Source organism: Tremella mesenterica (genome assembly GCF_000271645.1).
Source record: "Tremella mesenterica DSM 1558 unplaced genomic scaffold TREMEscaffold_7, whole genome shotgun sequence".
NCBI lineage: Eukaryota > Fungi > Basidiomycota > Tremellomycetes > Tremellales > Tremellaceae > Tremella > Tremella mesenterica.
The window spans coordinates 320,972-338,007 of record NW_006711231.1 but is presented as its reverse complement, the minus strand read 5'-3'; the positions used below and the strand labels follow the sequence as shown (position 1 = coordinate 338,007).

The 17,036-nt window shown below is 44.1% G+C and overlaps 5 protein-coding genes across 5 annotated transcripts; 2 read left to right on the top strand and 3 right to left on the bottom strand.

Moving 5' to 3' along the window:
• Positions 1 to 280: 280 nt before the first annotated feature.
• Positions 281 to 2,641, bottom strand: TREMEDRAFT_63059 (uncharacterized protein; the record flags this gene model as incomplete). Its single annotated transcript, XM_007005366.1, has 4 exons — positions 281 to 595; positions 966 to 1,896; positions 1,939 to 2,361; positions 2,406 to 2,641. 4 exons carry the CDS (start codon positions 2,639 to 2,641, stop codon positions 281 to 283), a joined length of 1,905 nt encoding a protein of 634 aa, XP_007005428.1.
• An 817-nt stretch (positions 2,642 to 3,458) lies between these two features.
• Positions 3,459 to 8,964, top strand: TREMEDRAFT_74105 (uncharacterized protein; the record flags this gene model as incomplete). Its single annotated transcript, XM_007005482.1, has 4 exons — positions 3,459 to 4,299; positions 4,391 to 7,795; positions 8,068 to 8,135; positions 8,362 to 8,964. The coding sequence occupies 4 exons, from the start codon at positions 3,459 to 3,461 to the stop codon at positions 8,695 to 8,697; spliced, it is 4,650 nt and encodes a 1,549-aa protein (XP_007005544.1). The 3' UTR covers positions 8,698 to 8,964.
• Positions 8,965 to 9,373: 409 nt separating this feature from the next.
• TREMEDRAFT_31879 (uncharacterized protein) lies at positions 9,374 to 10,527 on the top strand (the record flags this gene model as incomplete). The annotated part of the gene is made up of 3 exons (XM_007005243.1): positions 9,374 to 9,749; positions 9,834 to 10,096; positions 10,423 to 10,527. 3 exons carry the CDS (start codon positions 9,374 to 9,376, stop codon positions 10,525 to 10,527), a joined length of 744 nt encoding a protein of 247 aa, XP_007005305.1.
• A 647-nt stretch (positions 10,528 to 11,174) lies between these two features.
• TREMEDRAFT_31601 (uncharacterized protein) lies at positions 11,175 to 13,312 on the bottom strand (the record flags this gene model as incomplete). The annotated part of the gene is made up of 5 exons (XM_007005213.1): positions 11,175 to 11,661; positions 11,907 to 12,068; positions 12,165 to 12,636; positions 12,802 to 13,063; positions 13,154 to 13,312. 5 exons carry the CDS (start codon positions 13,310 to 13,312, stop codon positions 11,175 to 11,177), a joined length of 1,542 nt encoding a protein of 513 aa, XP_007005275.1.
• A 2,174-nt stretch (positions 13,313 to 15,486) lies between these two features.
• On the bottom strand, positions 15,487 to 16,824 carry TREMEDRAFT_31795 (uncharacterized protein; the record flags this gene model as incomplete). The annotated part of the gene is made up of 3 exons (XM_007005232.1): positions 15,487 to 15,831; positions 16,070 to 16,245; positions 16,623 to 16,824. 3 exons carry the CDS (start codon positions 16,822 to 16,824, stop codon positions 15,487 to 15,489), a joined length of 723 nt encoding a protein of 240 aa, XP_007005294.1.
• Positions 16,825 to 17,036: the final 212 nt, after the last annotated feature.

Sequence of the window (17,036 nt, the reverse complement as noted above, 5' to 3'; positions counted from 1 at the left end):
AAGACATCCTTTTGACTGATTTGGTTTAATGGAATGCTGAATCTAATGAAATTCATGATGCGGTCTTATGATGCTTCACGAGGACGAGGGGTTGATACTTGTATAGTTGTGAGCACTCGTATACGAGTATCAGCAATTAACTTGGTGACCCCCACTCGGGTAAGATACAGTCCATATGTATATCCATAACATTTTTCTTTCTTTCATGATATTGATTTGATTCTTATGGATGATAATGTGAATAATTGAAGGATCACTCGTGTTGCAATATCGATTATCTTCATTGAGGAATTACCATAACTCTCCATTTACTTAAAAGTAAATCTTCAATCTTCAATTCCATTCTTTCTTTTTCTCTTTCTTTTTCTTTTCCTTCCCCACCATCCTCAACATCGTGGTTCTCAATAGGATCTGTATCATCCCAACCTTCATATTCATCATTATGACTAGGACGAGAAAGTAATTCGAATTGTAAACTAAAGAATCTCTTCTCGTGGGTTTCTTCATCCTTTGACAGGAAATTGTAATGAGGAATAAGTCGAGCTAGATGGATTCGAAGTTCAGGTGTATAAGTGATCATGTTCAATTCTAATTCCTATTTTTATCAGTCACGAGTTTTTCATGTGGTGGTAGGTCGGTTGGAAGCTAAAATACTTTATATGAGGTTTTATGGAAGTTTTATCAATCAGGACTTTTCGCTTGGAGGTAGGTCGTTGGCCGATCGTTGGGAAGATAAGACTTCACATGAAGTTATGCCGTCATTACAACCAGGAATACATTATGTGAAATGGTGTGAGAAGTGTTTGAGGATGGGTTGAGTCAGTCATTGATTTATTGGGCATGATGCACTATTTCTTGATCGGAGAGAGGACAATGGCGGGGGGGAAGGGTTGTATGTGAAAAAATGGGAGGATCGGGGTGTATGATGATACGCGGGCGGGAAGAGGGAGGGCAGAATAACTTACTTTCCATACTAGAATATCTTTAGGAGGGAAAGACAGAAAGGTCATAGGTGTGAGTAAAGGTAAATTGTCGTATTCGCTCTCTGCTTGGGTCCAGAGAGCCTGATCTTGGTCGTTTTCTTCATGGCCGTTCACACCATTGAGGCCCTTCTCTGCCTCATCACGAACTCCAAGATCATCCACTGATCCAAAACCACCACCCTCACGATCTACCCCATTGACCTTTGTGCCCACCATCACTCCATCCCACGTCCCGTGCTGTCCTTCGTCAATCTCCTCAATATCGAAACTCCCTTCTGCCTCCATGAATTGATCTTGACTCTGGGAGAATGACATTCTTCCTTCTCTATTGCGTGTTCCTGTGTGACTGAAATCAACACTAGTCACAAACATATTATCCGGTAAAATCTTCTCAGAAGGGGGTACAATCCTACCTCCTCTCTTATTTTTCCTAATTCCCCCTGCTGATTCTGTCATCTCTTGAATTGCTACATTCCCATTAACGGTTTCTCTCCAATGTTCCACATTCTCACAAAGTGTTTGTTCCGGATCCACAATTGTTCCTGATCCTGCGGTAGGCTCGTTAGCCACAGGCTGATGAGGAGAGTCTGGAGGGGAGAAAATCGTTTTGGTAGCTTGTATTTTTCCCATTTGTCGTAAGTAATCACCCCGTTTATTCGGATTTCCAGCGTCTCTGGGGAGATCAAAAGGGAGTGGCAGAAGTACCGATCGGCTCGTTTCTTCCATCAGATTTGAGTGTGGATTCGTGGGTAGTGTGGAAGTAGTCGTGAGGATATGAGATTGGGTGTTGGAGTGGGAAGGGAGACTAGGGAAGGGTATTGAACCCGATAGTTTTTTCATGAGACGGGCTTTTCTTCGACGAAGATTTCGTAGTTGAGTGGAGGGTTTTCCTTTTCCTGGAGGGATGTGTATACTGGGTGTCAGGATAAGACTGAGGTTGAGACGGGGCACTTACGAGTTGGTCTGGTTTGGGTAAGGGGGCCGAGTTGACGGTTTGGACTGTGAGGGGTTTGGTGCTGAGGAAGAGGTTGATGAAGTGGAAGAAGAGGAGGAGGATTCAGAGACAGAAGACGTAGATGAAGAAGAAGAGGGAGATGATGCTGATGACGAAGAAGAAGAAGTAGATACTGAGGAAGAAGAGGTTTGCGAGCTAGAAGATGATGATGGCGGAAGAGGTGCAAGAGCAGGGGTAGCAGTAGCGGAAACCACCCTACTCGGTATCATCTTGACCTTTTTACTCTTCGGAACCAAGGTGGATGCTCTTGCCTTAACTTTCCTCTTAGTCCCAATGACAACTATACTGTCTCCCTCTATCCCATCGTCGATGCTGACACCATTGACCAAAGTGGAATGAGAGCTTGAATCTGCCGTCCTAGCTCTGTTCATCAGTCAAATTCACCAGTACACGAGTATATGACACACATCACCACATCTCCATCTTGTATGATATCTACCTCACTCCCTGGTAAAAGCTCAAACCCCTCAATTTCCAATCGGATCTCCTTGCTACTCTGTACCCCATCGCGTACTGTCGAAAGTGAACGGAAGATGTGTTTTCTCAACTGGGAGATGGTCTCAATATCTTGTGGTATTGGTAGAAGCAAGTTCTGAGTCTGTGATACCAATGGAGGGAGAAGAGAAAGCTTTAGTCGTTTCATGCTTTCGTCCAAGTATGTCTTGGTCAGTTACTCGAGTCGAGTAGTAGTGGTAGATTGGAAATGGTCGCCGGATGAACAAGAGTTCAGTTTCCGACGGCGGCCGAGAAGATTTTCGATGCGCGAGGTGTTTTGATGAGTTCATTAGTAAATGTGATTAGTATTCGAATACCTACCTGATTAGTAATCCCAAAGTGGGGATTAGAAAGACGGATTAGTAACCTTAAGGTCAAAGTTACTGTTTCCAGCCATCAATCGCAGACGTAGACGTTGGCACCTCGGACTTGTTCAAAACATCTCGTTACTTTTCTATACTGTACACTACTACCTGCTACCTTGCAGCTGCTCACCCACTAGCCGACAGTCAAGCTTCATTCGTAGACTCATCGGTCATCGATCATTGGGGAAGCCCGAGTGTGACCAACATCTTGCTTGTCGTCATCATTCAAAGTAACTGTAACACATCGTGACCGACCCTCGGCCGTCCGGCAACAAAGACCAAGGCTATTCATCTTTAATTCAACTACTTGTCAGCAAACTCATCTTCCTCTCTGTCCATCTTCCATACTCATCAGCTATAATCATACCATACCACAGCATCGCCCATCCCCTCGGCTCACCGTAGACGATCCCGGTCGACGAGACCGATCCATTTCCCGCAAACCCCTCCTTATTCACCAAATCACCAATCACTCGCCGTCTGTCCGGGTTACTCATGCATCTTTAAACATACTCCTTCCTCCATCTCCTCAACCTCCGAGTGTCCTTTGCATCTATATCCCACCTCTGTTATCTCCCCTTCCATCGATCCTAATCCACCATGGCACCGTCCACTTCTGCGACCCCGTTGGTAGCTCGGTCAAAGCGTCATAAACCATCATGGTTCACTCGATATCTCATGGATCCCATCACACAATTCGACCCAGCGGCAATATTCAATTCTTCCCGTCGAGCCGCCCATCTTCCAAGATCTGTTTTCGTGAACGAACCTCTTCCTCCGGATTTCTATAATAAAAAAGGGAAACCAAATAAAGAACACGTTTATGCTTCAAACCAAAATGTCACTTCCAAATATACCATCATCACTTTCCTCCCTCGAAATCTGCTCGAGCAATTTCGTAGAGTTGCAAACATCTTCTTTTTGGGTATTGCCATCTTACAATTCTTCTCAAAATTCTCTACGATCTCACCAGGTCTTGTCATTCTCCCTTTACTGGTCGTATTGGCCATCACGGCTGGTAAAGATGCTTACGAGGATATAAATCGACATCAAGCGGATCATAAAGTCAATCATTCCATTGTCCATACATTAGGAGGACAAGGGTTCGAGAATCCAAATCTTATGACGGCTAAGAGCAAAACTTTTGTTCCTGCTATTCCATTACCCAAGAGGAAGAGCAAAAAGGCCAAGAAAGCAGAACAAGAGGCACAGGTTGGGGCAGGGGTTGTAGGAGGGGACAGAACAACAGCGGATGCTCCTCCACCCACTGCACAACCGGAAGGACAAGGTTTGAACAGGGTTCGAAGTCAGGTTTCAAATTGGGAGGAAGATCCAGAGGCAGGGGATACACCAGCAGAGATAGGTTGGCATAATACCATTTGGGAGGATGTCAAAGTTGGTGATATCGTCAAAATTTATGACAATGAACAATTTCCAGCAGGTCAGTACGACGTTATAGCTCATCTTTCCATGTCGTCAGCACTGTGTGATCGTCACAGTGATTGGGAGTCCGAGTGATGGCTGACTGGCAGACATAATCATTTGCGCCACTTCGGAAGAAGAAGACGTTTGTTATATCGAAACCAAAAATCTTGACGGAGAAACCAATCTCAAATCTCGTCACGCTGTCACTGGTCTTGCAGAGCTTGGCACTGCTGAGGCTTGCGCCCAAACCCGACTGCGCATTGATTTGGACGCCCCTGAAGTCAACATGTTCCGACTGAACGGTGCCGTGATCAAGCTCGACGAAGAGGGTGACGGAGGTGAACCTGAAATTCACCCAATCACTTTGGAGACTACCCTCCTCCGTGGTTGTATTTTGAAGAACACTGCGTGGGTCATTGGGATTGTCGCTTTCACAGGTGTCGACACGAAGATCGTACAAAATTCCGGACTCACCCCTTCTAAACGATCACGAGTGGAAAGACAGATGAACCCTCAAGTACTGGTCAATCTTCTTGTTTTGGGACTGATCTGTATGGTATGTGCCATTGTGGATCATTTCAACGAACGTCGATGGGTACGTCAAGGAACGTATTGGACATACAAAGATGATCGATCTGGTGATAATCCAAATGTGAACGGTATCGTCACTTTTGCCAATGCTTTGATCACCTTTCAAAACATCGTACCCATTTCATTGTACATTTCAATCGAATTCGTCCGTACTATACAAGCGGCTTTCATTTATTGGGACCCTTACATCCGATACATCAAGGACGGTATCAAGACGAGAACATTGGCGAGGACTTGGAATTTGTCCGATGATTTGGGTCAGATCGAATATGTCTTTAGTGATAAAACCGGTACACTCACACAAAACGCCATGATCTTCCGACAATGTTCAGTAGGAGGTAAAATTTACACTGGGGATGGTCAAACCCCTGATGGCATTCTTACGGACGACAAGAAACCCGACGATATTCACTCTCGACCTCATCCAAGGACTCAGATACATAGTGGACATCGACCCATGTCCCAGTCGGATCTCGGACCGAGCGACTCGGATTCATCTGCTACCCAACGGCAAGGAGAAAAATCGGACGATGTCAAAGTTGCTTTACCTAAAGAGGTCCTCGCACCATTTCACGATGCGAATCTCGATCGTGATTTGGAAGACCACGAGAGCGAGCAATCTCGTATCCTTCATGGATTCTTCGCCGTCCTTGGTCTTTGTCACACTGTATTGGCTGCCGAACCTGAACCAGGAGTGATTGAATACAAAGCTCAATCTCCAGACGAGGCAGCATTGGTTCAATCGGCCGCAGATGTAGGGTTCGTATTCCGAGGACGAGATAAAAATACCCTTCGTCTATCGACTCCATTCTCGGACCAAGTAGACGAGTACGAGCTCCTGAATGTTCTCGAATTCAATTCTGCTCGAAAACGAATGTCTGTCATCGTGCGCAAAATGGACGCGGATGGTCGATTGTTTCTTTTGTGTAAGGGTGCGGATAATGTCATTTTCGAGCGACTGGTGAAAGACAATTCCCAGCGAGAATTGAGGGAGAAAACGGATCAGGATTTGCAACATTTCGCTTCGGAAGGATTACGAACTCTTTGTCTCGCTTATCGTGTCTTGAATCCTATCGAGTACGAGAAATGGGCCGCGGCATATCACGCCGCCACCGTCAGTCTGGACGATCGAGAAGCCAAGGTAGAAGAGGTATCAGGACTAATTGAACAGAATCTTATTCTCCTCGGCGCTACCGCCATCGAGGACAAATTGCAAGACGGTGTACCTGAGACCATTGCGGATTTGACACGAGCAGGGATCAAGGTATGGGTAGCAACCGGTGATAAATTGGAGACTGCCGTGGCTATTGGATACACAACCAATTTGTTGACGAAAGATACGAATTTGATCATTGTTCGACAAGGTAATCATACCGTTCACGACCAAATTCGAGATGCTCTGGAAGGTTTCTTTGATGGTGCAGGACTTCATAGAACACACACAACCGCTTCACTTGGTTCTTCACATGATCTTTACACTCCTGGTGAACCAGGTCGATTAGCGCGTGTCAATACGGGTGTGCAATCTCTCGTCGGACAAGATAACGGTAATCGACCTGGAGGATTCTCATTGGTCATCGAAGGTGGTGCTTTGGCAAACGCATTCGATGATCCTGAAACTGCCGATCTTTTGCTCACACTTTCTACCAAATGTACCACCGTCGTTTGCTGTCGTGTTTCACCCTTACAAAAAGCTCAAATCGTACACTTGATCAAAGACAACCTCGGAGTGATATGCCTAGCCATTGGAGATGGAGCCAACGACGTTTCAATGATTCAAGCTGCCGATGTCGGAGTTGGTATTTCCGGAGAAGAAGGTTTACAAGCAGTCAACAGTTCCGATTACGCCATTGCACAATTCAGATATCTCAAAAGATTATTATTCGTTCATGGACATTGGTCATATTTCCGAAACTCAAGTATGATTTTAAATTTCTTTTACAAGAATATAATCAATATCGGAGTTTTATTCTGGTTTCAAATCTATTGTGGATGGTCTTCAACATACGTCATGTCTTATACATATCTTTTATTCTGGAACGTATTTTGGACCATAGCACCTGTTATCGCTATAGGTTTATTCGATCGTAATATCGATTCTGATATTCTCATGGCTATTCCAGAATTATATCGATATAGTAGAGAATCGAAATATTTCGGTATTTGGAGATTTACATATTACATTTTCGAAGCGGTATATCAATCTGCTGTCGTTTTCTTTTTCCTACTTTACGCTTATATAACAACAACCACAAGAAAAGATGGTTTTCAAACTTATATTTATGAAGGTTCAACAACGATGGTTATCGGAGCTGTTTTCGTCGCCAACCTTTTCTCCGGTTTGAATATCTACGCTTGGACATGGTGGTCTGTTTTCGCAATTTCAATAGGTCCATTTTTAGTTTGGATTTATACTGCGGTTTATTCTGTTATACCACCAAGTTCATTCTATACAACGGTTTACGGAAATGATTTTCTATTATTTAGATCTTATGGTTTTTGGTTTGGTTGGCCTTTCGTACTTGTCATAGCATTACTTCCTAGGTATTTAATTAGAACTATCGGTCAGAATTATTTACCTGATGATATTGATACGATGAGGTTGGTTAGGAAATATCATCCGGAATTAAATGTCGAAACTCATCCTTTACTCGGTGGAGCTTTGAAAGGAGAGGATAAAGATGTGAATGAAGAAGGGTTAACTGGGATGAGTGAAGACAGGGAAAGAGACAGAGAGAATTGGGAAGGAAATCAAGCAGGTAGTGGGAATGAGAATGTGAATGGGACGGGTGAAAGAAAAGAAATTACTCAAAATTCAATACCTATGGAAGATATACGTAGGAAAAGTTATGTGAGACAAAGTGGTGAAGGTGGTAGACCGAGTTTAACTGGTGTTAGAGGTTATGGTTCTCAAGTGGATAGTGAGTGTTTTTTTTTTCTTGCTTCTCTCATTTTCAGATTTCTTTCATTTCACTCAATACTCGTCTTCATCCTTCATATCTCTTCTTTCTACCCCAACATCTGACTGTGTCATGGTTATTTAGACGATTACCTTCCTTCCCTACAATCATCTCACTTCTGATTTCGACACCTTCCTCCTACCAGTGCATCGGATTATCCGAACAAAGATAATCGTGGGGGTAGCTTTCGTCGTTTTCGGGTCAGAGAGATGACAAGCATGACTGACATACAGTGTCGACTGGTTTAGAAAGAGAACCTTCAAGAGGGTTTGGGTTCATAGCTGAAGAAGGTGGTGTGGCTGTAAGTGTTCTTCATTTTCGTCCTTTCAACCCAACCTTCTCCCCTTTTTCTTTCCTCTCTACTTCCCTCTTCTTTACCCACTTCCCCTCTTTTTCTCCATCTCCCCTCTTTGATCGCTGTTTACTGCGACCACGGTCATGCTTCCACTGCGTATTCCTAACTCGACCCAAATAGTCATGGGATACGCAGGTCATTAATAAATTATGTATCATCTCTAAACCCCCAGATGGCTCGAATGCAATCCCGTCTCTCTGAAGTCTCCGCACATCGTCGTCCATCCCGTTTCCTCCGTGGTGGACGTAAAGATACACCTGGTTCACCAAACGAAAAATCAAGTACACCATTCGGTATCTCTCGTATTCGTGAACGGGCAGGATCGATATTAGGACGTAAACGAGCAGGTACGAACGCTTCTTCTGCGGAAGCTCCTTCTCCACATGGATCACTTCCGAGGGAATCGAGGATGGGTGGGAGGGTGACGAGTGGGTTAAGTCCTGGACCGGAGGAAGGAGGAGGGGGTGGGGGTGGGGGTTTTGAACCTCCTGAACCGCCCAGAGTGTGAGGGGAGATCTTTTCTTCCTTCAGTCTTGGCGTGCAGGAATGGGGAGTTTAAGATATAGGTATGAGAGTGTGTTGTCCTTTGGTTAGGCTCATTGGTGGGACGTGAGTATGAAGTATGGGATAGGGAGTTAGGAAGAGAAGAGTGATTTTGATGGGATGTTGATTGGAATGAGATCTATATTAAAACCCGGGAAGATGAGAAGGAGGGTTGTGGGATTCGGTCGGTTAATAGAGAAAATTGTTTGCATTGATTTTTACCCCCTTTTCCATCCTCTCTGGTAGTACTTATTGAGTAATCATCAATCCCGCTATGTTCGGCTGCAGTAACTACTCCTAACGGTTGGGAAATTAAACTTCAGATATGGCACTTGCATGACTCAACGCATCCTACTCTTAACTCTACAGATTTTACAGGAAAGGCAAGCTTACATAATATTCTGGTACTTGTTACGAGGAAGAACTCACCCATCTACAACAGACAGTGAGTACATCGAGACCTTTGTTATCCCTCAACACACGTACTTGAGTACTCTACTGTACTCTAGAGTAACTTGCGAGGGTAGGTTGTGCACAAGTGAGGGAAAGTGGGGAAAGTGGGGCAAACTTGGGTGATCGGGCGAGTAAGTTACTCTCCTCCAGAAACCTCTCACCCTTTCCTCTTCACCTTCCACTCCACAATGTCACCACTCAAACCTATATCCCAATCACGTTCTCTCCGAACCAACCTCTTCCCTTCTCTACACCCACTTCATCCATCTCTCACACCTCCTCGTACTACAAGAAAGTATCCGACGAAATATCAAATATCAACAAAACCCAAAATAGTCGGACCCTGTACGAACAAATCAAATAATGTAGTAGTAAATCAATCATACCTTTCCAAAGCTAGATCTGAATTATTGAAATTATCTAAACACACTGGTGCTCCTATTTCTTCTTTGATACTTTCATTCGGGATATTACATGAGGTGACAGCTATCATACCGCTTTATCTTTTTTATCGAATGTTTCAATTTTTTGGAGTAGGAGTTGGGGTTGTTGGGTTTGTTTTAGGTTTAGGAGATACAAGCGTTGTTGTTGTTGAGCAAGATTATGAGATGAATGATGAAGAGAATGGTGGGATGGAGAAAGTTAAAGTGGTAGAAAATGTGAATAGTGAGAAAAATGGGATTGAAGGGAAAGGGAAAAGTAGTTGGAGAGAATTGGTTTTGAATTGGTATGACGAAGCTGAAAGAAGGGTAGATAGATTAGGGAAGAAATATGGTGTGTTGGGATATGATAATCACACTTTAGAAGATGAAGAAATAGGTCGAGGATATGACTTAGGATCAGGAGAAGGTGTAAGAGAAGGAACGAGTGATAAAGTGACCAACGCTATTGCAGCTTATGTGGTTGTTAAAGTAAGTTTTCTCTTCCCACTTCCTCGTCCTCTTCCCTTTACCATAACTCCCTCCCTCCTCGGTCGAACTGTTTCTCTCACAACCACACATCTACACAACCACACAACTACACATCCACACGTCTACACAACTACACAACTACACATCCACACATCTACACAACCACACAATCCCATCGTATCATCGTACCATCGATCCTCCACCACATAGAATCATCAATCCACCTGGAATCAAGCGTCAAACAACTTCTTACAACTCCCATGATTTAAATGATTATATCCTAGAGTAATAGTAAATCATAATAAAAAATCACTAATCTTACATAGGCATTAGCACCTCTCCGAATAACTATCTCATTAGCTTTAACACCTTCTTTCGCAAGGATAGCTTTGAACCCTATTCAAAGGTTTTTATTACGTTTTAGAAGATGAAAATTATCATTATCATTTACCTCAGCAAAAAGAAAACAAAAATTCCACATCCTCCGACCGGTGAAAAACTATTTATTGGAAGGCCGTCTATCCGAGTTGTCATGTTCTCTCTGACAACACTGATCATAATCGTGAATCCCACTTCTACACATCACTCCGATCATTAAGAGTACTACTGGACCCCATTCGCCTTATTCTTAAATCTTCAATACCCGTACTGGTCATCTCCAATTTCGGATTCGAATTCGACCCCAACTATCAATCATCGACCCTTTATGGTCCTCCTGCCAATTGATTGACAATGATCAATGATCGATCGTTGTCATTGTAACGAGGTCATGAAAGAAATTACGGTAGGATGACTCAAAGTTGACGTCAAATCCCTCTTCATCTGAATACCTACTTCAGCACTTGAAGAACTCGGGTCACGACCAAAATCTTCGTAAATGACTCAAAGTAGAAGGCGGACAGGGCATGATGGTACTCCAAGAGAAACAACATGAACCATTGAAATAATAAAAATTATCCAATAGTTACTATACTATGCATCACATCTATTCATTGACAAATAAAAGTTCCCAAGATGTTATTCTCATTCTGATTCGCTTCAAAGACCGATCCAGCGGTCAGCGGACAATGTCACAAACCTATCTAAACCCTCGTAATCTCTTTCGTTCCATCATTGCTTCATCCCATATTCTAGCTTCTTCCTGAGCCAACTTCATCTCTGTATCTAATTGTCCTCTTCCTCCCACATCAAAGTTCTTGGTCTTTGGTGTGACTGACTCTATCGGTCTCAAGTGCTGAGTTCCCGATCTAGGTTTTAACGAGCTTAAATCAAAGGTTGAGACTTGTTGTCCTGATTTAGACTCCTCATCTTCAAACGGTCTCAAGAGTTCTTTCCCTTCCATCGAGAAATGTGCTCGGGAAGAAGACTCCATATCGGATTCTTCATCGCTATCGGTCTCCTGAGCCAGATCGAACTCTCTCCGACGACGAGCCCATTCAGCTTCGGACATTTCTACTTCGTTGGCTGTGGGGAAAGAAGTGATAGGTTGAGGTAAACCGGCCGAGAGATGGGAAGAGATAAGTTGGGTGCAGTTTCGAGCGAATTCGACCAGTTGGAATACGAGTCTGAAGGATTAGTACATGCTGACTGATATACTCGACCGAGAGTCAGATGTCTACGATTCTCGACGAGATACGCGAACCACGGATCAAAAGAGTGGCTCGGGGGAGGGATCTGACAATTGCAATTGGGGAAGGTAGAGGTGATTTGAAAATTTCAGTGAGATGGGTATGTAAATGAAGGATGAGAGGAAACTAAGATAGAGCGAAGAGAAGAAAATAAAGATCGATTATGTACAGAAAAAACTCACGAAACATTCGGTCCAGCCCACGGACTCTTCGACTTCACTAAATCATACGCATCCTGCATACTCGTCAAATGACCCAGATGCTCAGGCATGAGACCCGCCGCTGCAAGAGCGACGACATATGCAATCACTAATGTGGCCGATCTGGACACTCCGCATTGACAACTGTTGGTCAGTCACAGTCCTTGAAGAGAAACAAAAAGGCACGACGAGATGAGGTCGGGTAAAGAAAACATGTTTACAAGAATGTAGGAGACTCACTGAATCAACACTGGTATCCCATCCCTCCGAGCTGTCTCCAACCATCTGACAGCTTTCCAGAAACCCCAACCCTCAAAAGTCTCCTCTTGCTCGTCCATCTCCGAATGAGGAGAGAAAGGATCTATCACTTGACTCAATTCGGCATCTTTTGGTAAATCCGCCAGTCCCGCCTCTCCATGACTCCACCTCAGATGAGCATATTCAACAACCTTGTCTCCCACTTGATATCTCACCAAACGAACCTTTTCTTTCCCCTTCACCCCGCTTTGGCCTGACAGACCGATGGATTCCTTTCCATGACTTGAGGTGGAAATCTGCTGCGCAATGCCCATGAAAGGATCTTCCACCTCTTGCGCGACATTGATAATCCTCATTCGCCGACTTGGTCCAGCTATGAAATCATGAACGTTATCCTCCGCTCCTAGGAACACACCTGGGACAATCTCCACAGGTCCATGTTCGTATGGCGTCGCTCGACGGGTCAGGGAAGATACAGTTGATAATGACTTTCCTGAGCTTTCCGAGGAGACCGATGAAGCTGGAGAGGTATGACGTGTCTGACCATATGAGGAGGAATGAGAAGGAAGAGAAGATTTGAGTGCTGATAAATCATCTACTTCTGATATGGTGGGGAAACCTCTAGAATGTGCTGAAGCGGAAAAAGTTGATCTGGCAAGGAGAGAGGTCCGATCTGTCGGTGTCTCAAGAGTACTAGCTCTTGTTCTTGGCCGAGCACTACGACGGACGGAGGTGTAAGGGTGAGTAGGTGTAAAGGGGCTATCAGTTGGAGGTTGAGTGATGAGACTAAGAAGACTTGGACGACGAAGTCCGCCTCTAGTGCGTGACAGGGATAAAGTGATGGACGGAGTTTTGGGAGGACCAGGGGTGAATGGTGTCGACTCTGTCGAATTGGCTTGAGTTTGGGAAGGAGAGATAGGTGTGGGACAAGCTGGAACCGCTGTGATGTTTGATGATGGGTTGGGGGGCACGAAGAGGGATAAGGAGAGACGTTTGGGGTTGGCACGTTTCTGCAGGAGAGAAGGGGCGGGAGTATGGAGTACGAGAGGTGAGGATAGTCGAAGAGATTTAGGAGATGGTGGCAAGTGAGCAGTATCTGTGACTGGTTCTTCTTTGCCTTGATCCGACATTGTAGAGTTGTGGTTTCGTTCGTCGCTATGTGTGTTCAAACTCGAAGGTGTTGGATTTGGAAAAGGAGAAGAGGTCTTGTCGTTGGGTTGAGAAGACGAGTTTATATAAGTTTTCAAAGGTGAAGATGGCGTGACAGTGGGTGAGCAAGGAGAAGCAAACGTATGGGATAAATTACTCGTCGGGGGACATGTGACAGGATTCTCCGAACATGCCGTAAATGTTGAAATAGAGGTTAATGTATCGCAAGTCCGATCGATAGTAGTGATGTTAAAATCATCTGAAGATATTTTCATCATTGTTTCCGATCTTATATTTGACAATCGATTCAAAGGAAAAGGTAGAGAAACAACTCTCCTTGGTACCCACTTTGAAGTGGTCTCCTTCTCTTTCTCACCAATGATTCGAGTCGTTCCGTCCGTGGGAAGAGGGAATCTTAAAGGTACCCCTGGAGCTGGGGTACGTTGTCGTTTGTTTGGGTGATACCTTTGCGAAGACGGAGAAGGGGGTAGGTGATGGGTTTGTTTGTTGTCCCTTTGCGAAGAAATAGGAATATCTTGTATGGGTAAGGGGAAGTGACACGTGTGAGAAGGTGATCGAGAAGAAAGAGATGAATGATACCTTTGTGAAAATACCGTAAGATTATGAGTGTTGAGAGAGATTGGAGTGTCGGTTTGTGAAAAAGATCGTTTAATTCCTCTTGTGGGTTGAGGAAGGGAGTTGGAATTGGTTCCAAAGGTCTGTGCGAAGTGAGGGGAAGTACCTTTTGAGAGATGATAGGGTTGAGGAGAGAGGTGGTGGATGGGTGAGAGAGGAGAAGCGAGCATTAGAGCTGTTGTGTGGTGTAATAGCCGCCAGGCGATTGAAAGATATATAGGTAGATGTGATCGTCGAGATAGTTGTTCAGGTCGTTATGGTTGACGGTTGTCGGTGAGGGTTGATGCAAGAATTTCGTGGGTAGTTGGGTTATGTCGAAGACGCCAGCGTCAACGTGATAGAGTAGTGATTGTCGGATCGAGTAGAATCCAGTAAAATGACAAGATGTTGAAGAGAGAAGAAGAAAGAAGGATGGTAAGCTTTATCTCTTTACAAATCCGTACCCTAGACCAAACAGATATCAAAAGAGACTTTATCAAGTATCAAACAAGTTTCTCCGTATCATAGCTTTTATTCCAAGAGACAAAAATCATCGTTCCATCAATTCCATCTCTTTGACCCCTTGTTCCCGACTGTCAACTGTCAACTGCCAACTGCCCGACTACCCGACAACGGTACTAAGATACGGATGATAAGTTAAGGGGGTAACGGTAAGGAGACAATAATCCATTTTTCATATGTGTCACTTTTGGAATGTTGGAAAGTTGAAAAGGCTCCAACGAGTACAAAAGTCGAATGTAAAAGGTTGAAAAGGAACTCACCCCTTTGGCTCTACCCATTTTTGACGTAAGGTGAATGGTTTATTGAATGTGGGAAAGGAGAAGGTGTTGAAGGAACAGTAAGTATGGTTCGTGTTTGTGTTTGTTGTTGTCAAGTGAGGTACTAGCTTAGTGGTGTCGCAGAGCCATGACTGGTGGTAGGAACGATAAGCGCCGAGGTGACCGATAGAAGAAAAGACCAAGGGTTGAGAAGAAAAAGCAAGGGTTACAAGGAGAAAGGAGCTAAGGGGCGAGGCGATGAAACGTCGGTTAGATCCGAGCGTCAGAGCGCGGGCTGGCGACTGGGGAGGTTGGGTTTTGGGTATTTTCCCTCACAAGTGATGGCACGAGTTGGGAGCTTGAAGGGGGGTGGAGAGGGGGTATGGTGTAGCCATGTAGCTCAGCTGTACGGGTGGGACAGTAAGAGAAATACTTGTACTAGACAAACCTCTCTGCGTCGGTCTTGAATACAGTAGGACAAACCAAGTCAAAGAGTACAGTAGATGCGAGGTGAAACACTGATGGTTGATGCCTGATGGCTGTATGGGTCGTTCCTGAAATCCTGGATACTCACAACGGCCGAACCGCAAAGCGAGGGGATCCTTGACCTTGATGTCACCGATGACCACCCATGACTTGAGTCACTACAGTATGACCATGAAGTACTTCCCAAACTTGACCCTCGACAATCAAATTCATCTTGCATACAAATATCCAACAAGATCACAAAGACATTATTCTACACTTCAAACCACTCACAGTCAACGCTTATACCCAATCACAGGCATCTTATTAACCCATCCTCCCTTCATACACTCCACGATCAACCTTCCCACTTCACTCCTCCTGACCGTATACACACAAGCTTTTTCGTCCACTTGCAACTCTGTCTCCGGTCTAGCAGGAGCATCACCACCTGTGAAAAAAGCAGGTCTGACGATAGTTACTTCAGGTAAGAAATCGGCTTTTATCTCTTGTACCTTTCCCGCGGTTAGAAGAGGTGGAAGATTGGTAGGGGTGGTGATATGTTTAGCAGATCGTGATAAGAGGTATTCGAGGGATTCTTTATCTTGATGAGGTTTACTGAGTACTAATGGGTATAAGATCTGGGTGTGAGTTTTAGGATTTTTTCAATGTATTCGATTTTCAACCTGAGGAAGAGGCGGCAAGGTATGAGATATGAGTGATTAGTGTTTAGGGTGGGGTGTGGTAGAAGTGAAGTGTAACGATCTACGCGGACGAATTAAAGAGGTTAGATATATAGTAATGATGTAGAAAATAATATCATGAGTATTCAAGTAGAAGGGATATGATTGAGAAAAGGAAGAAAGATCAATCACTCACCCTCATAAGTAATGGCATAACAGAATGATTCTCCCCTATACCCATACTACTGACAGCTACGACTCTAGGAGTGTAGTCTAATTCTCCTAATACTTTTAAAAGTGTAATAGTAGCATCCGTACAGATGGTAGGTTGATCAACTACAGGACCGCGTAGTGTCATCACGGGTGCTCCGCCTAAATATGAGTCAGTCAAGAATATCCATAGATAGTTTCTCACATTCTTCTCTCATAGATACTGGTATACTCCGTAAGTGAATCAGCCATATTATTTTACTTCTCCCTTTATGTATATCCGTCGCAAATGTCTCTCGAAGGGATAGAGAAGGGTAGATGACATCCGTCCGACGCTATCCTCTCGAAGGGAATAGGCAAGGGGAGATGACATTCGTCCGTCCCATATATCTCTCCAAGGGAATAGGCAAGGGGAGATGACATATGTCCGTCACAAATATTTCTCGAAGGGAATAGGAAAGAGAGAGAGAACATATGATCCAAAAGAATAAGAGTCAAGAACTGACCTAGAGAAGTAACGACAACATCAACTTTTTTACCCTCAAACAACTTCTTAACATCTTCCAATACAGTCCCATTACCTTGTATCATCTCTACTCTATTGACGTTCTCTCCCAACTTCTCTTTCACTTCTAGAGGTTTCCGTAATAGTAAAATGGCAGTGTTGGTAGGATCTTGTAAAAAGATTTGAAGAGCGTTCCAACCGCATCCTTTTGAAGCTCCTAGGAATGCTGCGTGCATCTTGAATAATGTGGTCAAGTACAGGAATTGATGTATTTCCGATGGGAGTAAAATGTGAAGGTGTAGACCTAGTATGGTAGTTGATAGTTGATATAACTATGAGAGTATAAGAAGCTGTTGTGTTATCTTGAGAACTCTTTGGACGGTGTGGTGTCTTCTGGCCGTTGCCGAGTATGTTACTTGGCTACTTGTATACTTACATAAGTTCGGGT